At 52.3% G+C, this 21,484-nt stretch overlaps 1 protein-coding gene across 1 annotated transcript in view; it reads right to left on the bottom strand.

Moving 5' to 3' along the window:
* Nucleotides 1–1,542: 1,542 nt before the first annotated feature.
* Nucleotides 1,543–21,484, bottom strand: part of LOC139281563 (serine/threonine-protein kinase B-raf-like) — a 163,210-nt gene continuing 143,268 nt past the window's right edge. The window contains exons 7-8 of the mRNA XM_070901724.1: nucleotides 10,075–10,228; nucleotides 1,543–5,684 (exon numbers count right to left, since the gene is read on the bottom strand). Of these exons, the coding sequence (XP_070757825.1) occupies nucleotides 5,662–5,684; nucleotides 10,075–10,228 (177 nt within the window). The 3' untranslated portion in view covers nucleotides 1,543–5,661. The remainder of the gene's footprint in view (nucleotides 5,685–10,074; nucleotides 10,229–21,484) is intronic.

Here is a 21,484-nt window from a genome sequence, read left to right as displayed (position 1 = left end):
AGTGCATGACGTCACACTTTCCAAAATTATACTCCATCTGTCAAATTTTTGCTCACTCACTTAGCCTGTATGTCCTTTTGCAGATTTTTTTGTGTCCTCCTCACACAGTGCTTTTCCTCCCATCTTTGTATCATCAGCAAACTTGGCTACGTTACACTCAGTCCCTTCTTCCAAGTCATTAATATAGATTGTAAATAGTTGGGGTCCCAGCACTGATCCCTGTGGCACCTCACTAGTTACTGGTTGCCAATCAGAGAATGAACTATTTATCCTGACTCTCTGCTGGCCAATCCTCTATCTATGCTAATATATTACCCCCAACCCCGTGAACTTTTATCTTGTGCAGTAACCTTTTATGTGGCACCTTGTCAAATGCCTTCTGGAAGTCCAAATACACCACATCCACTGGTTCCCCTTTATCCACCCCATTCGTTGCAGCCTCAAAGAATTCCAGCAAATTTGTCAAACATGACTTCCCCTTCATAAATCCATGCTGACTCTGCCTGACCGAATTTTGCTTTTCCAAATGTCCTGCTACTGCTTCTTTAATAATGGACTCCAACATTTTCCCAATCACAGATGTTAGGCTAACTGGTCTATAGTTTCCTGCTTTTTGTCTGCCTTTTTTAAATAGGGCGTTACATTTGCAATTTTCCAATCCGCTGGGACCTCCCCAGAATCCAGGGAATTTTGGTAAATTATAACCAATGCATCCACAATCCCTGCCGCTACTTCTCTTAAGACCCTAGGATGCAAGCCATCAGGTCCAGGGGATTTATCTGCCTTTAGTCCCATTATCTTACTGAGTACCACCTCCTTAGTGATTGCGATTGTGTTAAGTTCCTCCCCCCCATAGCCCCTTGACTATCCACTGTCGGGATATTTTTAGCGTCTTCTACCGTAAAGACGGATACAAAATATTTGTTCAGAGTTCCTGCCATCTCCATGTTCCCCATTACTAATTCCACGGTCTCGTCCTATAAGGGACCAACATTTACTTTAGCCACCTTTTTATATACCTATAGAAACTCTTGCTGTTTTTATATTTTGCGGAAGCAAGTCATCCTCGACTCCAGGGGACTGCCTGAGAGATTATTCCTGGGAACTGAGTCTAAGGCCCCAGCTTCCCTTTGCTATACACTTGGCGACTGGCTGGGGCCAGCCTGATAATGAACTGTTGCTCGCTGGGCCCCATGCTTGCTGCAGTGCAGGGCCATTGGCCATTCATGTGTGAATCTAGATTAGCTGCAGGCTCTTTGACCATGCCGAACTCTCATTCTTTCCAGGAAGCTGTCTCTATGGGTGGGGAGGGAGCGGGGCCAGAGGATGGCTATGTGGAGGGAAAGACTGGCTGGTCACTTCTCCCCCCGCTCCCTGCTACCGAGGCCCTCTGTTGTGTCTCATTGCTCACAGAGATCGGTTAACCTGCCTACCTCATAGTCTGAATTCGTGCTACACCGAATGCATTGTAGAGTCTGACCAACCCACCTAACTGAAGCAAAGAATGGGCACAGACGCTGAATAACAGGCCAGAGCCAGCCCTGAGTTCCATGCAGGTCCTTTATTATAGTGTGTTTCCCATATTCACATACATATAACTTTTTTTATAATACAGTCTTTTAAATAACTTTACACAATAAGGTTTTTTTTTGAATTATCTATCAAAATTTTGTATCCATGCTCTATAGCAAACTGACAATATATTCCATTGTACAAATTTACAGGTGAGAATCCATGGTACCCAAGGAGGGAGGGGGAATGCAATGTGACTGTATGGGCACATTTAGTCTTCACACTGATCGAAGGTGAAATAGACAGATTGACCACTTGGAGCTACGCTTTCTCTAATTTATAAAAAGAACATGAATGTGGGACAATGGGCATTTGTAAGGAGGGGCCCGCTGTACCTTGTGAGTGTCAGGCATCGGATTATGGCACTGGAGTCAGCTACTGCCCCTAGGGGTAGAGAACTAATGGGAGGTCACATGGAAAGGTCGAGTCATTGAGGACTGTACCAAAGGGAAGGTTTGCAGAGATATGGGGCAAGAGTGGGACTAATTGGATCGCACGTTAGGCCGAGTGGCCTCCTGCTGTGCTACAAGATGCTATTGTACCAGTATTCTGTATTGTGGAGGGTAGAAATGGTTTAAAACCTTACTGACTAGGTTTACTTCACAGTACAAACCCTGACTGCCCGTCCCACTCTCCCAGCTTTTCATCCCTCACTCTCTGCATCTACTCCTTTGAAAAATGTCTTTGTACAAAAGGTGACGGCTGTAGGTGTGACCTGTGGAGGGCGCAGCACCAAGGGGAGATAATATTCAGCTTCCAACACCAGCCTGATCAATGGGGCCAATTCTCTAACAGGTGGCCGATGCCTGACCTGCTTCCCCACATTTCCACTCGGGGGCACAGCTGAACATTACCCTAAAGGTGGTTTATTAAACCCCCCCTATATTTATTGTTAGTACATAACATGTAACAAGCAATCATTCTGACGCTGAGCCACGAGTCGAGTCATGGCGGTAAAACTCAGCCCACATGAGCCTGACTCTGCCTGCCACAACCTTTGGGACAATGAGAGTGAATGAAACAGCGACAGTGCTTGCAACAGCTCCGGATTCTGCAGTCTTCATTGTGAAGTTACTTTGTTTGTTAGATGAATACTGAGCCTGGTCTCCGGAGACGTATGTTGTGGAGGAGAAGGAGTGGCTGGTAGGGTAGGTACCCGCCCAGGTGGGAGGCCCCATGGTTCAGAGACGTGAGGGACTGACTAACCGCTCCACCAGATGAGTGACTCCAACCGCCATGCGTGCTGCATGAAAGGCAGCGCGTCGGACTGGTCACTTACCAAGGTGCCACCATTGCAGATGTGGAGACACCTGCCTGGCAATGGCTGTGGGAGCCGTCTACACAGGCTCTGGGGCAGGAGTGAGCCGAATGCTGAGCTGTGCCATCTTCTGTGCATGGATGGCCACAAACACGCACAATGGGCGGCACTGACAGCGCTGGGTACAGCTCCCCTGCAGCCTGCTCCTGGAGCTGCCTGTGCAGGGACCCGCAGCTCACCAACATGACTCACACCGTGCTGTGCCCAGTGTGTCCGTGTACCTGCAGATATGGGAGGCACGTCATGGCCCACACCGTGCTGTGCCCAGTGTGTCCGTGTACCTGCAGATGTGGGAGGCACCTCAGATCTTCCCTCCCAAGTAGGAAGCTCCTGAACAACAACCCACCCAACACGGAACTTCAATGGACGGCAGTATTGGGCAGGTCGGGCCAGAAACCTCCTGCCAGGGGTAGATCTCCAAGAGGGGGGCTCAACCTACAGGCTCTGCACCTCCAAGATCCAGGACTGTACCTTATCCTGGACAACACCAGCACACAACCAAAGGCCCTTGGAACTGCAGAGGATTATGTTCCCTTTAAAGCTCCCAACTTGAAATGAAACCAAGGAACACCATTTCCCTTGAAATAAAATGTCTTTTAAAAACAGGCGATTCCAGCGATTCATGTAATTAGAATCGGCACATTGTCGTATTCTGCTGCAGCACAATACTACACCCCGCCCTCATAAAACAGTATCAACCAAGGTAAGCAGTGCCATTGGTGATCTGCTGCTATTGATGTGCCTGGTGAGCTGCACAAGGAGATCAGCACCAGGACAGAGCGGACAAGTCTGAGCACAACTCCACAGGTCTACTACGAAACTGTATCCTTCCACCGGTGCACAGGGCAGAGCTTTACTCCCTCAATGCTGCAAATAACCATCAGGTCACAACTTATCCTGACCTGGCATGAAGAGGACGACAAATTAAAAGTAACTTTAAAAAGAGATCTCAGAACAAAACTGTCTTTACTCAATGGTTTAAAACATTTATCTAGGTAAGGTGGAGGAGGCAAGATGCTGAGCTGTGGGGAAATAAAATACAAGAGGGATGAAGTCAACAGGGTAATCGGCCATTGCTCACTGTTTACTGTCCAACGTATGTGAATCGTAAAGTGTTTAAGGTCATGGAAAAGGGCAGCTGGCTCATGCCAGATCCGACAGAACAGGTTCACTGGGCTCGGAGCTCCACTGTGGGGCCCTGCTGTTTCAATAAGGGGAAATCCTGGTTCAGGCCCAGAGGGATTCCAGATGGAGACTGGGAATGGCTGCTCTGCTCTGGTTTACGAGTGGCAAGTATTTTGGATGTGCTTTGAACCATCAGAAAAAGTGTTGCTGGGCCTACTGGTCCCAACAAACAGTTCAATACAAAACTCCTGGAAACTGGACAAGAGAAGCGGCTGCATGGAAAGGCAGCCAGTGACCTAAACATTGCCAAATATTGGGAATCGCCTTGCCCCGCCCTTTAATATTACTGGTGTTACTGGTAATGGGGAGGGCCTTCATTGAAATCAATGGCTCAGCAAACCAGTGATCCCAAACAGTGGGTAACAATCACTGAATCATCTCCAACCCCCTGCACAGTTTCTCTCGCTCCTCCTCCCTGGGATCCCGTTGTATGGGTGACCTCCAGTACCTGGGAGCCTCAGTGAGTGCTAGCGGGTTATTCCACACCAATGGCATCACAGCCGAGCCCAATCCTGCCCCACCATCTGCCCCAACCTCCCGTCCCCAACAGAGGTCACTGGACACTAATTGGGAGTGGGGTCCCCAGCCCCTTTACTCGCTCCTAGCTCAGAAGAGATGAACTGGGACTGGCCATCGATGTGTGGTTCCCCGGTCTGTATCTCCAGGACCAAACACCCAGTACCGTTTGGAGACCAAGAGCTATAAAACTATTTCAACAACATGCCAGTGAACCATTTCAATCAGCCATTGGGGCCTGAATGGCAGAGTGCAAGAGGCCTTTTACGGGTAACAGTGACGGCTCACTGACTGCGCTCTCTCTCCTCCTGTGCCGCTGGCCAACCATTCAGGTCTGTCGCTGACCGTGAAGAATTTGCAAATGTGTGTGTGGGGGGGGGGGGGGGGGGGGAGGAACCAAAAAGATCTTCTGAGAGCAAAAGCATCAGTGGGAGAATTGGAGAGCAGCGGTAATGCCGAGCGGCAGGGATAGTGTGGTGAGCTCCTAGCAAAAAGGACCAATAAATTAAAAAATATATATAAATAAAAGCTGCCTCAGTGTCACTGCGTGTCTCCACGCCCCATTGCCCAGGTGACACCAGCCAATCGAGTCGTCTGACTACAGACCCATTCAATTGTAACGGGGCCTCAGCGAGTCATAAATAAGGTTATTGCACAACCACGCCCGGGCAGAGGGGCAACAGGAGGGAGCTGGGGGTACAATGGCCATAGAGGCATTGCACTCTACCATTACCAGCCCCCGCCTCCCCGAGTGTACTTCACCTCTGACCCCTGCCCCTCTCCCTCTCACCCCAGCAGTGTCCAGAGAAGCCATTTTGTTCTTCCATAAGGGAGGCAGTCAGCCTGTACGGCTGGTTAAAGAGGACTCGCCTTTGTGCGTCAAGCAACTTCAAAACTACAGCTTGGCAGGAACTGGCGGCAGGGTCGGTCTTTGAAACGATACAAACGGGTCTCGGGCAGCTCCAAGAACAGCTGTAGTTTTTGTTTTGCAGGTTAAACCCCGGAACAACTGGGAGGGCACAAGACGTGATGGCGGACACCTGCTTCGATGGGTGGCGATGAAGCTTCGTCTATTTGAATGCAGTAAACTCTCCTGTTGAAGGCAAAATGGAGTTGGTTTTAAGGACTGGCTTCCTGCATAGTAATGACTACAGTTCTCACAGTCAAACTCAGTCAGTATTGGCACCACAAGCGATTGGTTACAATGTACTCTGTATCTAACCCATGCTGTACCTGCTCTGAGGGTGTTTGATGGGACAGTGTAGAGGGAGCTTTACTCTGTATCTAACTCGTGCTGTACCTGCCCTGGGAGTGTTTGATGGGACAGTGCAGAGGGAGCTTTACTCTGTATCTAACTCGTGCTGTACCTGCCCTGGGAGTGTTTGATGGGACAGTGTAGAGGGAGCTTTACTCTGTATCTAACCTGTGCTGTACCTGCCCTGGGAGTGTTTGATGGGACAGTGTAGAGGGAGCTTTACTCTGTATCTAACCCGTGCTGCACCTGCCCTGTGAGTGTTTGATGGGACAGTGCAGAGGGAGCTTTACTCTGTATCTAACCCATGCTGTACCTGCCCTGTGAGTGTTTGATGGGACAGTGTAGAGTGAGCTTTACTCTGTATCTAACCCATGCTGTACCTGCCCTGGGAGTGTTTGAAGGGACAGTGCAGATCGAGCTTTACTCTGTATCTAACCCATGCTGTACCTGCCCTGTGAGTGTTTGATGGGACAGTGTAGAGGGAGCTTTACTCTGTATCTAACCCGTGCTGTACCTGCCCTGTGAGTGTTTGATGGGACAGTGTAGCGGGAGCTTTACTCTGTATCTAACCCGTGCTGTACCTGCCCTGGGAGTGTTTGATGGGACAGTGTAGAGGGAGCTTTACTCTGTATCTAACCCGTGCTGTACCTGCCCTGTGAGTGTTTGATGGGACAGTGTAGAGGGAGCTTTACTCTGCATCTAACTCGTGCTGTACCTGCCCTTGGAGTGTTTGATGGGACAGTGTAGAGAGAGCTTTACTCTGTATCAAACTGAGTAGGGAGACTGTTCTCCTGCACAAACATCCAGGCAGCTCAGACACCAGCCCAGGGGGCTCGAGTGGCTGGATTCAGATCTAGCCCAGACTGATGGGGTGAACATTTGTGCTGATTAGGAGATGGGTTTGGGAAATCCCCAGTGAGCAGTGTTGAGCATTAATGGGTGCTCACACGGACAGAAAAATGGGACGGTGTCAGAGACAAGGTGCACTCACCTGGGCTTGGGCCCGAGATTCACTGTTGAGGATATGGTAGATTAATATGGTAGAATTCTTTATTGAGATGGAGAGTGACACAGTTAATTCGGAAATTAGGGTCCTGAACTTAAGGAAAGGTAACTTCGACGGTATGAGGCGTGAATTGGCTAGAATAGACTGGCAGAGGATACTTAAAGGGTTCATGGTGGATAAGCAATGGCAAACATTTAAAGGTCACATGGATGAACTTCAGCAATTGTACATCCCTGTCTGGAGTAAAATTAAAACGGGGAAGGTGGCTCAACCGTGGCTAACAAGGGAAATTAAGGATAGTGTTAAAACCAAGGAAGAGGCATATAAATTGGCTAGAAAAAGCAACAAACCTGAGGACTGGGAGAAATTTAGAATTCAACAGAGGAGGACTAAGGGTTTAATTAAGACGGGGAAAATAGAGTACGAGAGGAAGCTTGCAGGGAACATAAAAACTGACTGCAAAAGCTTCTATAAATATGTGAAGAGAAAAAGATTAGTGAAGACAAGTGTTGGTCTCTTGCAGTCGGATTCAGGTGAATTTATAATGGGGAACAAAGAAATGGCAGATCAATTGAACAAATAACCTTCCGAATGTACTAGGGGACAGTGGGTCTAGTGAGAAGGAGGAACTGAAGGATATCCTTATTAGGCAGGAAATTGTGTTAGAAAATTGATGGGATTGAAGGCCGATAAATCCCCAGGGACTGATAGTCTGCATCCCAGAGTACTTAAGAAAGTGGCCCTAGAAATAGTGGATGCATTGGTGATCATTTTCCAACAGTCTATCGACTCTGGATCAGTTCCTATGGACTGGTGGGTAGCTAATGTAACATCACTGTTTAAAAAAGGAGGGAAGAGAGAAAACGGGTAATTATAGACCGGTTAGCCTGACATCAGTAGTGGGGAAAATGTTGGAATCAATCATTAAGGATGAAACAGCAGCGCATTTGGAAAGGAGTGACAGGATCTGTCCAAGTCAGCATGGATTTATGAAAGGGAAATTATGCTTGACGAATCTTCTTGAATTTTTTGAGGATGTAACTAGCAGAGTGGACAAGGGAGAACCAGTGGATGTGGTGTATTTAGACTTCCAAAAGGCTTTTGTCAAGGTCTCGCACAAGAGATTGGTGTGCAAAATCAAAGCGCATGGTATTGGGGGTAATATACTGACGTGGATAGAGAATTGGTTGGCAGACAGGAAGCAGAGAGTTGGGATAAATGGGTCCTTTTCAGAATGGCAGGCAGTGACTAGTGGAGTGCCGCAGGGCTCAGTGCTGGGACCTCCAGCTCTTTACAATATACATTAACGATTTAGATGAAGGAATTGAGTGTAATATCTCCAAGTTTGCAGACGACACTAAGCTGGGTGGCGGTGTGAGCTGTGGGGAGGACGCTAATAGGCTTCAGGGTGACTTGGACAGGTTAGGTGAGTGGGCAAATACATGGCAGATGTGCATTAATGTGGATAAATGTGAGGTTATCCATTTTGGGGCAAAAATACGAAGGCAGAATATTATCTGAATGGCGGCAGATTAGGAAAAGGGGAGATGCAACGAGATCTGGGTGTCATGGTTCATCAGTTATTGAAGGTTGGCATGCTGGTACAGCAGGCAGTGAAAAGGCAAATGGAATGTTGCCTTCATAGTTAGGGGATTTGAGTATAGGAGCAGGGAGGTCTTACTGCAGTTGTACAGGGCCTTAGTGAGGCCTCACCTGGAATATTGTGTTCAGTTTTGGTCTCCTAATCTGAGGAAGGACATTCTTTCTATTGAGGGAGTGCAGCGAAGGTTCGCCAGACTGATTCCAGGGATGGCTGGACTGTCATATGAGGAGAGACTGGATCAACTGGGCCTTTATTCACTGGAGTTTAGAAGGATGAGAGGGGATATCATGACGGGACTGGACAGGTTAGATGCGGGAAGAATGTTCCCGATGTTGAGGAAGTCGAGAACCAGGGGACATCGTCTAAGGATAACGGGTAGTCCATTTAGGACTGAGATGAGGAGAAACTGCTTCACTCAGAGAGTTGTTAACCTGTGGAATTCCCTGCCGCAGAGAGTTGTTGATGCCAGTTCATTGGATATATTCAAGAGGGAGTTAGATATGGCCCTTACGGCTAAAGAGATCAAGGGGTATGGAGAGAAAGCAGGAAAGAGGTACTGAGGGAATGATCAGCCATGATCTTATTGAATGGCGGTGCAGGCTCGAAGGGCCAAATGGCCTACTCCTGCACCTATTTTCTATGAGGTAGAGTGGGTCTGAGCTGTAAGTAACCTGGGAGTCAGTGCAACCTAACAGTGGGCCCCTGAAATGTAACTCGCTCCATTCCCCGGCTCAGTCACATCTCCCACCTTATTGAACGCAAGCTTCATTGCAGCACAAAAACAGGGTTCCAACAAGTTGCAACTGAGGAACAGATGAGTAGGGCCTGGTGCTGTGAGCTCCCAATTGCCACCACATTACCCCAGAGCCCTCCGTGGAGCCAGGAGGAGAAGGGGAGATGGAGGAAGCTGCCTGACCACTCTCACACCCCCTCTAGCAGCTGGTTTAAAAGCAATACTGGCAGACTGTGTTGAGGACACACGGTTACATTTCAGACCATAGGAAGCTCAGGCATAACTGTGGAAGTGGTCTGTTCCAGCAAAACAAGGTGAAGTGGTAAAGGCCTCCTACTGTGTGAGCGATATGTATTCTCCACACACTGTGAAAAACAATCCTGCAGTCAGCTGCGGGGATGGTTGGGATGCTACAATGTCCCTCGGCACTCTGGGGTTTGGAGGGGGAAAATCAGCTGGACCTCCCTGCTACCGAGTCAGATTATCTGGTCATTATCACACTGCTGTTTGTGGGAGCTTGCTGTGTGCAGATTTGGCTGTGGGTTTCCTGTATTACAACAGTGACTGCGCTTCAAAAAGTCTTCCTTTCCTCTCGCTGTGGAAGGCGTGATCATGAGGTGAAGGGGACTGGGCTCGGCTGTGACACCGCTCGGTCTCAGAGCCCGCTGGTCACACCTCCTGGGCCCGCAGATCGAGAATGGCCCAGTGAGGGAATCCCTGGAGACTGAAGCCCAAGCCAGGAACCAATGGCCAACGGAGGGACAGGGAGCATCCTTCTCACAATCCAACGGTGCACAGACAAGTGAGCAGCTACGTTTGGGCCAAGGGTGGCCGGCCTGTACAAGGGACATGAACCAAACCCTGGCTGTGCACACACTGCACTCACCGTATCCTCCGGCCTGGATGGGGGTCTTTGGGGAAGCGCACGTGTACAGGCTGAAGTCCTCGGTCTGGAAGCCTGCCCGATTGAGCGAGGGCTCTGACGCACTGCGATGGATCTTTGGCAAGGACCTGGCCAGCAGCTCAATCGAGGCGAGAATCTGCAACGCACAACCACTTCGTTATTGGGCTAGTCGGAGAACCTCCAGCCTTCCCTTCACCCACCCGCCTCCCACTCTTGGCAAGTCTTCCTGCCTCCCCACCCAAGGTCAAAGGTTGCTAGTCAGAGCCTTTAATCAAAGGCTGGCCTCAGAGAAATGCCTGGGCTCAGGTTGCAGAGCCAGGGAGCCAGTAGCCTGCAGCCTCTGGGTAGTGAGCCCCCACCTCAGGATCTGGTTAGGGTGAATCATTCTGGCAACGAGAGAGAGTCAACTTTCGAATCCCTCCAGCCAGTTGATCCATGTTCCGACCCCACACCCTCCAATGTTCTGGCAGAAGTCAAAGATTGGTGCTAGCGATATATGTCGCCGGCCTTCAAAGAGTGAGGGTAACTCAAGTCATGTCAACTCACATCTGCAAGTGTGATCTTTCTCATTGTCTGCAGGCTACAAAATCGGACAGGCCTTCACTGCACTGGGTGGAGCAGACAGCCTCAGCATCTGCCGAGCTATCCGAGCCAGATAGCAGCTGCCGATTTGCACATCTATACAGATGTTTATGTACATCTATACAGGCACATGCTGGTTTCGCAGGCCCATCGCCACTGTATTAAAGGGAGACGCCAGCAGCAAGACCATGATGCTGCAATTCAGGTATGAAGCTCCCCATCAGACAAAGGATGCGCGCGAGGGAGACAGCTCGATAGGCGGGCTCGGGCCACACAGAAACCGAAGACCCTCTGCTATTATGGGTGATCAACACTCTTTGAGCAAGTACCGAATGAAAGCGAGAGAATGACGTGAATATCCGATGTACAGACCAGGCCAGCCTGTAGTACAGCAGTTCAAGACCCGAGAGCCCATTCTCACGCAGTTACATCGGATATATGGTACATTACAGGCCATTTGGCCCAACCAGTCCGTGCCGATGTTTATGCTCCACTCGAGCCTCCTCCCGTCTTTCCTCATCTAAATCCATCAGCATAACCCTCTATCCCCTTCTCCCGCATAGCTTCCCCATAAATGCATCGATACTATTCGCTTCAACCACTCCCTGTGGTAGCGAGTTCCACATTCTCACCACTCTCTGGTTAAAGAAGTTTGCTCTGAATTCCCCATTGGATTTCTTGGTGACAATCTTATATTGATGGCCTCTAGTTATGCTCTTCCCCACAAGTGGAAACATTCTCTCTGTACCCCCTCTATCAAAACCTTTCATAATTTTAAAAACCTCTATTAGGTCACCCCTCAGCATCTTTTTCCCCCAAGAGAAGAGACCCCCCAGCCTGTTCATCCTTTCCTGATATGTATACCCTCGCATTTCTGGTATCATCCTTGTAAATCTTCTCTGCACCCTCCCTGTGCCTCTGTATCATGGCGACACAGTACTCTAAGAATGGTCTTAACCAAGGTTCAATACAGGTTTAACATAACAACCCTACTTTACAATTCAATCCCTCTAGAAATAAACCCCAGTCCCTGGTTTGCTTTTTATGGCCTTGCTAACTTGTGTCATTACTTTTAGTGATTTGTGTATTTGTACTCCCAGAACACTTTATTCCTCTACCCCACCCAGACTCTCACTCTCCAAGTAATAAGTGATCTCCCTATTCTTCCTACAAAAATGCACTCTCACATTTATCTGTGTTGAACTTCATTTGTTAATTATTTGCTCATTCTGCCAGTTTATTAATGTCCTCTTGTAACTTGTTGCAGTCCTACAATATTTTGTATTGGTCTTCACAGTAGAAGGCACTAAAACCATCCCAATAGCGGATAATCAAGGGGCTATAGGTAGAGAGGAACTGAATACAATCACGATCACTCATGAAGTAGTACAATGTAAAATAATGGGACGAAATGCAGACAAGTCCCCTGGACCTGATGGCTTACACCCTAGGGTCTTTAAGAGAAGTGGCTGCAGAGATAGTGGATGCCCATTCTGCACAGTTGCCCTGTTACAGGACCGAGGGCCAATTCTCCACATTTCCTGTGTTACAGGACCGAGGGCCCATTCTCCACAGTTTACGTGTTACAGGACCGAGGACACATTCTCCACAGTTGCCCTGTTACAGGACCGAGGGCCAATTCTCCACATTTCCTGTGTTACAGGACCGATCGCCCATTCTCCACAGTTCCCTTTTTACAGGACCGAGGGCCCATTCTCCACAGTTCCCCTGTTACAGGACCGAGGGCCCATTCTCCACAGTTCCCTTTTTACAGGACCGAGGGCCCATTCTCCACAGTTCCCCTGTTACAGGACCAAGGGCCCATTCTCCACAGTTCCCCTGTGACAGGACCGAGGGCCCATTCTCCACAGTTCCCTTTTTACAGGACCGAGGGCCCATTCTCCACAGTTCCCCTGTTACAGGACCAAGGGCCCATTCTCCACAGTTCCCCTGTTACAGAACCGAGGGCCCATTCTCCACAGTTCCCCTGTTACAGGACCGAGGACGCATTCTCCACAGTTGCCCTGTTACAGGACCGATCGCCCATTCTCCACAGTTCCCTTTTTACAGGACCGAGGGCCCATTCTCCACAGTTCCCCTGTTACAGGACCAAGAGCCCATTCTCCACAGTTCCCCTGTTACAGGACCGAGGACGCATTCTCCACAGTTCCCGTGTTACAGGACCGAGGGCCCATTCTCCACAGTTCCACTGGACCGAGGGCCCATTTTCCACAGTTTCCGTGTTACAGGACCGAGGGCCCATTCTCCACAGTTCCCATGTTACAGGACCGAGGGCCCATTCTCCACAGTTCCACTGGACCGAGGGCCCATTCTCCACAGTTTCCGTGTTACAGGACCGAGGGCCCATTCTCCACAGTTCCCGTGTTACAGGACCGAGGGCCCATTCTCCAGTTCCCCTGTTACAGGACCGAGGGCCCATTCTCCACTGTTTCCCTGTTACAGGACCGAGGGCCCATTCTCCACAGTTCCCATGTTACCGGACCGAAGGCCCATTCTCCACAGTTCCTGTGTTACAGGACCGATGGCCCACTCTCCACAGTAACCATGTTACAGGACTGAGTGCCCATTCTCCACAGTTCCCCTGTTACAGGATCGAGGGCCCATTCGCCACCGTTCCCATGGACCTGGGGCCCATTCTCCACAGTTCCCATGGCCAAGGGCCCATTCTCCACAGTTCCCGTGTTACACGACCGAGGGCCCATTCTCCACAGTTCCCATGGACCTGGGGCCCATTCTCCACAGTTCCGCTGTTACAGGCCCGAGGGCCCATTCTCCACAGTTTCCCTGTTACAGGACTGAGGGCCCATTCTCCACAGTTCCCCTGTTACAGGACCGAGGGCCCTTTCTCCACAGTTCCCCTGTTACAGAACCGAGGGCCTATCCTCCACAGTTCCCGTGTTACAGGACCGAGGGCCCATTCTCCACAGTTCCCCTGTTACAGGACCGAGGGCCCATACTCCACAGTTCCCCTGTTACAGGACCGAGGGCCCATACTCCATAGTTCCCCTGTTACAGGACTGAGTGCCCATTCTCCACAGTTCCCCTGTTACAGGATCGAGGGCCCATTCGCCACCGTTCCCATGGACCGATCGCCCATTCTCCACAGTTTCCGTGTTACAGGACCGAGGGCCCATTCTCCACAGTTTCCGTGTTACAGGACCGAGGGCCCATTCTCCACAGTTCCCCTGTTACAGGACCAAGAGCCCATTCTCCACAGTTCCCCTGTTACAGGACCGAGGACGCATTCTCCACAGTTTCCGTGTTACAGGACCGAGGGCCCATTCTCCACAGTTCCCGTGTTACAGGACCGAGGGCCCATTCTCCACAGCTCCTCTGGACCGAGGGCCCATTTTCCACAGTTTCCGTGTTACAGGACCGAGGGCCCATTCTCCACGATTCCCGTGTTACAGGACCGAGGGCCCATTCTCCACAGTTCCCCTGGACCGAGGAACCATTCTCCACAGTTTACGTGTTACAGGACCGAGGACACATTCTCCACAGTTTCCGTGTTACAGGACCAAGGGCCCATTCTCCACAGTTGCCCTGTTACAGGACCGAGGGCCCATTCTCCACATTTCCTGTGTTACAGGACCGATTGCCCATTCTCCACAGTTTCCGTGTTACAGGACCGAGGGCCCATTCTCCACAGTTCCCGTGTTACAGGACCGAGGGCCCATTCTCCAGTTCCCGTGTTACAGGACCGAGGGCCCATTCTCCACAGTTCCCCTGTTACAGAACCGAGGGCATATCCTCCACAGTTCCCGTGTTACAGGACCGAGGGCCCATTCTCCACAGTTCCCGTGTTACAGGACCGAGGGCCCATTCTCCACAGTTCCCCTGTTACAGGACCGAGGGCCCATACTCCACAGTTCCCCTGTTACAGGACCGAGGGCCCATACTCCACAGTTCCCCTGTTACAGAATCGAGGGCCCATTCGCCACAGTTCCCATGTTACAGGACCGAGGGTCCATTCTCCACTGTTCCCCTGTTACAGGACCGAGGGCCATTCGCCACAGTTCCCATGGACCGAGTGCCCATTCTCCACTGTTCCCCTGTTACAGGACTGAGAGCCCATTCTCCACTGTTTCCCTGTTACAGGACCGAGGGCCCATACTCCACAGTTCCCCTGTTACAGGACTGAGTGCCCATTCTCCACAGTTCCCCTGTTACAGAATCGAGGGCCCATTCTCCACAGTTCCCCTGTTACAGGACTGAGGGCCCATTCTCCACTGTTCCCCTGTTACAGGACTGAGGGCCCATTCTCCACTGTTCCCCTGTTACAGGACCGAGGGCCCATTCTCCACTGTTCCCTTGTTACAGGACCGAGGGTCCATTCCCCACAGTTCCCATGGACCGAGGGCCCATTCTCCACTGTTCCCGTGTTACAGAACCAAGAGTCAATTCTCAACTGTTCCCGTGTTACATGACCGAGGGCCCATTCTCCACTGTTCCCCTGTTACATGACCGAGGGCCCATTCTCCACAGTTCCTGTGTTACAGAACCGAGGGCCCATTCTCCACAGTTCCCGTGTTACAGGACCGAGGGCCCATTCTCCACAGTTCCCCATGTTACAAAACCAAGGGCCCACACTCCACGGTTCCCCTGTTACAGGACCGAGGACCCATTCTCCACAGTTCCCCTGTTACAGGACCGAGGGCCCACACTCCACAGTTCCCCTGTTACAGAACCGAGGGCCTATCCTCCACAGTTCCCGTGTTACAGGACCGAGGGCCCATTTTCCACAGTTCCCCTGTTACAGGACCGAGGGCCCATACTCCACAGTTCCCCTGTTACAGGACTGAGTGCCCATTCTCCACAGTTCCCCTGTTACAGGACCGAGGGCCCATTCGCCACAGTTCCCATGTTACAGGACCGAGAGCCCATTCTCCACTGTTCCCCTTTTACAGGACCGAGTGCCATTCGCCACAGTTCCCATGGTCCGAGTGCCCATTCTCCACTGTTCCCCTGTTACAGGACTGAGAGCCCATTCTCCACTGTTTCCCTGTTACAGAACCGAGGGCCCATTCTCCACAGTTCCCCTGTTACAGGACTGAGGGCCCATTCTCCACTGTTCCCCTGTTACAGGTCTGAGGGCCCATTCTCCACTCTTCCCCTGTTACAGGACCGAGGGCCCATTCTCCAGTTCCCCTGTTCCGGGACCGAGGACGCATTCTCCACAGTTTCCGTGTTACAGGACCGAGGGCCCATTCTCCACAGTTCCCGTGTTACAGGACCGAGGGCCCATTCTCCACAGCTCCTCTGGACCGAGGGCCCATTTTCCACAGTTTCCGTGTTACAGGACCGAGGGCCCATTCTCCACGATTCCCGTGTTACAGGACCGAGGGCCCATTCTCCACAGTTCCCCTGGACCGAGGAACCATTCTCCACAGTTTACGTGTTACAGAACCGAGGATACATTCTCCACAGTTCCCCTGTTACAGGACTGAGTGCCCATTCTCCACAGTTCCCCTGTTACAGGATCGAGGGCCCATTCGCCACCGTTCCCATGGACCGAGGGCCCATTCTCCACTGTTCCCCTGTTACAGGACTGAGAGCCCATTCTCCACTGTTTCCCTGTTACAGGACCGAGGGCCCATACTCCACAGTTCCCCTGTTACAGGACTGAGTGCCCATTCTCCACAGTTCCCCTGTTACAGAATCGAGGGCCCATTCTCCACAGTTCCCCTGTTACAGGACTGAGGGCCCATTCTCCACTGTTCCCCTGTTACAGGACCGAGGGCCCATTCTCCACTGTTCCCCTGTTACAGGACCGAGGATCCATTCTCCACAGTTGCCATGGACCGAGGGCCCATTCTCCACTGTTCCCCTGTTACAGAACCGAGGGCCCATTCTCTACTATTCCCCTGTTACATGACCGAGGGCCCATTCTCCACAGTTCCTGTGTTATAGAACCGAGGGCCCATTCTCCACAGTTCCCGTGTTACAGGACCGAGGGCCCATTCTCCACAGTTCCCCTGTTACAGAACCAAGGGCCCACACTCCACGGTTCCCCTGTTACAGGACCGAGGGCCCATTTTCCACAGATCCCCTGTTACAGGACCGAGGGCCCATACTCCACAGTTCCCCTGTTACAGGACTGAGAGCCCATTCTCCACAGTTCCCCTGTTACACGACCGAGGGCCCATTCGCCACAGTTCCCATGTTACAGGACCGAGGGCCCATTCTCCACTGTTCCCCTGTTACAGGACCGAGGGCCATTCGCCACAGTTCCCATGGACCGAGGGCCCATTCTCCACTGTTCCCCTGTTACAGGACTGAGAGCCCATTCTCCACTGTTTCCTTGTTACAGAACCGAGGGCCCATTCTCCACAGTTACCCTGTTACAGGACTGAGGGCCCATTCTCCACAGTTCCCCTGTTACAGGTCTGAGGGCCCATTCTCCACTCTTCCCCTGTTACAGGACCGAGGGCCCATTCTCCACAGTTCCCCTGTTACAGGACCGAGGGCCCATACTCCACAGTTCCCCTGTGACAGGACTGAGTGCCCATTCTCCACAGTTCCCCTGTTACAGGTCTGAGGGCCCATTCTCCACAGTTCCCCTGTTACAGGACTGAGGGCCCATTCTCCACTGTTCCCCTGTTACAGGACCGAGGGCCCATTCTCCACTGTTCCCCTGTTACAGGACCGAGGGTCCATTCTCCACAGTTGCCATGGACCGAGGGCCCATTCTCCACTGTTCCCCTGTTACAGAACCGAGGGCCCATTCTCCACTGTTCCCCTGTTACATGACCGAGGGCCCATTCTCCACTATTCCCCTGTTACATGACCGAGGGCCCATTCTCCACAGTTCCTGTGTTACAGAACCGAGGGCCCATTCTCCACAGTTCCCGTGTTACAGGACCGAGGGCCCATTCTCCACAGTTCCCCTGTTAAAGGACCGAGGGTCCATTCTCCACGGTTCCCATGGACCGAGGGCCCATTCTCCACTATTCCCCTGTTACAGAACCGAGGGCCCATTCTCCACTGTTCCCCTATTACATGACCGAGGGCCCATTCTCCACAGTGCCCCTGTTACAGGGCCGAGGGCCCATTCTCCACAGTTCCCCTGTTACAGAACCGAGGGCCCACACTTCACAGTTCCCCTGTTACAGGACCGAGGGCCCGTTCTGCACAGTTCCCCTGTTACAGAACCGAGAGCCCACACTCCACAGTTCCCCTGTTACAGCACCGAGGCCCAATTCCCCACAGTTCCCCTGTTACAGGACAGAGGGCCCACACTCCACAGTTCCCCTGTTACAGGACCGAGGGCCAATTCCCCACAGATCCCCTGTTACAGGACCGAGGGCCCATTCTCCACAGTTCCCGTGTTACAGGACCGAGGGCCTATTCACCACAGTTCCCGTGTTACAGGACCGAGGGCCCATTCTCCACGGTTCCCGTGTTACAGGACCGAGGGCCCATTCTCCACAGTTCCCGTGTTACAGGACCGAGGGCCCATTCTCCACAGTTGCCCTGTTACAGGACCGAGGGCCCATTCTCCACATTTCCTGTGTTACAGGACCGATCGCCCATTCTCCACAGTTTCCGTGTTACAGGACCGAGGGCCCATTCTCCACAGTTCCCCTGTTGCAGGACCAAGAGCCCATTCTCCACAGTTCCCCTGTTACAGGACCGAGGACGCATTCTCCACAGTTTCCGTGTTACATAACCGAGGGCCCATTCTCCACAGTTCCCGTGTTACAGGACCGAGGGCCCATTCTCCAGTTGCCGTGTTACAGGACCGAGGGCCCATTCTCCACAGTTCCCCTGTTACAGGACCGAGGGCCCATTCTCCACAGTTCCCCTGTTACAGAACCAAGGGCCCACACTCCACGGTTCCCCTGTTACAGGACCGAGGGCCCATTTTCCACAGTTCCCCTGTTACAGGACCGAGTGCGCATTCTCCACAGTTCCCCTGTTACAGGACCGAGGGCCCATACTCCACAGTTCCCCTGTTACAGGACTGAGTGCCCATTCTCCACAGTTCCCCTGTTACAGGATCGAGGGCCATTCGCCACAGTTCCCATGGACCGAGTGCCCATACTCCACAGTTCCCCTGTTACAGGACTGAGTGCCCATTCTCCACAGTTCCCCTGTTACAGGACCGAGGGTCCATTCGCTACAGTTCCCATGTTACAGGACCGAGGGCCCATTCTCCACTGTTCCCCTGTTACAGGACCGAGGGCCATTCCCCACAGTTCCCATGGACCGAGGGCCCATTCTCCACTGTTCCCCTGTTACAGGACTGAGAGCCCATTCTCCACTGTTTCCCTGTTACAGAACCGAGGGCCCATTCTCCACAGTTCCCCTGTTACAGGACTGAGGGCCCATTCTCCACTGTTCCCCTGTTACAGGTCTGAGGGCCCATTCTCCACTCTTCCCCTGTTACAGGACCGAGGGCCCATTCTCCACAGTTCCCCTGTTACAGGACTGAGAACCCATTCTCCACTGTTTCCCTGTTACAGGACCGAGGGCCCATACTCCACAGTTCCCCTGTTACAGGACTGAGTGCCCATTCTCCACAGTTCCCCTGTTACAGAATCGAGGGCCCATTCTCCACAGTTCCCCTGTTACAGGACTGAGGGCCCATTCTCCACTGTTCCCCTGTTACAGGACTGAGGGCCCATTCTCCACTGTTCCCCTGTTACAGGACCGAGGGCCCATTCTCCACTGTTCCCTTGTTACAGGACCGAGGGTCCATTCCCCACAGTTCCCATGGACCGAGGGCCCATTCTCCACTGTTCCCGTGTTACAGAACCAAGAGTCAATTCTCAACTGTTCCCGTGTTACATGACCGAGGGCCCATTCTCCACTGTTCCCCTGTTACATGACCGAGGGCCCATTCTCCACAGTTCCTGTGTTACAGAACCGAGGGCCCATTCTCCACAGTTCCCGTGTTACAGGACCGAGGGCCCATTCTCCACAGTTCCCCATGTTACAAAACCAAGGGCCCACACTCCACGGTTCCCCTGTTACAGGACCGAGGACCCATTCTCCACAGTTCCCCTGTTACAGGACCGAGGGCCCACACTCCACAGTTCCCCTGTTACAGAACCGAGGGCCTATCCTCCACAGTTCCCGTGTTACAGGACCGAGGGCCCATTTTCCACAGTTCCCCTGTTACAGGACCGAGGGCCCATACTCCACAGTTCCCCTGTTACAGGACTGAGTGCCCATTCTCCACAGTTCCCCTGTTACAGGACCGAGGGCCCATTCGCCACAGTTCCCATGTTACAGGACCGAGAGCCCATTCTCCACTGTTCCCCTTTTACAGGACCGAGTGCCATTCGCCACAGTTCCCATGGTCCGAGTGCCCATTCTCCACTGTTCCCCTGTTACAGGACTGAGAGCCCATTCTCCACTGTTTCCCTGTTACAGAACCGAGGGCCCATTCTCCACAGTTCCCCTGTTACAGGACTGAGGGCCCATTCTCCACTGTTCCCCTGTTACAGGTCTGAGGGCCCATTCTCCACTCTTCCCCTGTTACAGGACCGAGGGCCCATTCTCCACAGTTCCCCTGTTCCGGGACCGAGGACGCATTCTCCACAGTTTCCGTGTTACAGGACCGAGGGCCCATTCTCCACAGTTCCCGTGTTACAGGACCGAGGGCCCATTCTCCACAGCTCCTCTGGACCGAGGGCCCATTTTCCACAGTTTCCGTGTTACAGGACCGAGGGCCCATTCTCCACGATTCCCGTGTTACAGGACCGAGGGCCCATTCTCCACAGTTCCCCTGGACCGAGGAACCATTCTCCACAGTTTACGTGTTACAGGACCGAGGATACATTCTCCACAGTTCCCCTGTTACAGGACTGAGTGCCCATTCTCCACAGTTCCCCTGTTACAGGATCGAGGGCCCATTCGCCACCGTTCCCATGGACCGAGGGCCCATTCTCCACTGTTCCCCTGTTACAGGACTGAGAGCCCATTCTCCACTGTTTCCCTGTTACAGGACCGAGGGCCCATACTCCACAGTTCCCCTGTTACAGGACTGAGTGCCCATTCTCCACAGTTCCCCTGTTACAGAATCGAGGGCCCATTCTCCACTGTTCCCCTGTTACAGGACCGAGGATCCATTCTCCACAGTTGCCATGGACCGAGGGCCCATTCTCCACTGTTCCCCTGTTACAGAACCGAGGGCCCATTCTCTACTATTCCCCTGTTACATGACCGAGGGCCCATTCTCCACAGTTCCTGTGTTATAGAACCGAGGGCCCATTCTCCACAGTTCCCGTGTTACAGGACCGAGGGCCCATTCTCCACAGTTCCCCTGTTACAGAACCAAGGGCCCACACTCCACGGTTCCCCTGTTACAGGACCGAGGGCCCATTTTCCACAGTTCCCCTGTTACAGGACCGAGGGCCCATACTCCACAGTTCCCCTGTTACAGGACTGAGTGCCCATTCTCCACAGTTCCCCTGTTACACGACCGAGGGCCCATTCGCCACAGTTCCCATGTTACAGGACCGAGGGCCCATTCTCCACTGTTCCCCTGTTACAGGACCGAGGGCCATTCGCCACAGTTCCCATGGACCGAGGGCCCATTCTCCACTGTTCCCCTGTTACAGGACTGAGAGCCCATTCTCCACTGTTTCCTTGTTACAGAACCGAGGGCCCATTCTCCACAGTTACCCTGTTACAGGACTGAGGGCCCATTCTCCACAGTTCCCCTGTTACAGGTCTGAGGGCCCATTCTCCACTCTTCCCCTGTTACAGGACCGAGGGCCCATTCTCCACAGTTCCCCTGTTACAGGACCGAGGGCCCATACTCCACAGTTCCCCTGTGACA

The sequence above is a fragment of the Pristiophorus japonicus genome, chromosome 15 (genome assembly GCF_044704955.1).
Source record: "Pristiophorus japonicus isolate sPriJap1 chromosome 15, sPriJap1.hap1, whole genome shotgun sequence".
NCBI lineage: Eukaryota > Metazoa > Chordata > Chondrichthyes > Pristiophoridae > Pristiophorus > Pristiophorus japonicus.
This window is presented reverse-complemented; position numbering and strand designations above follow the sequence as displayed.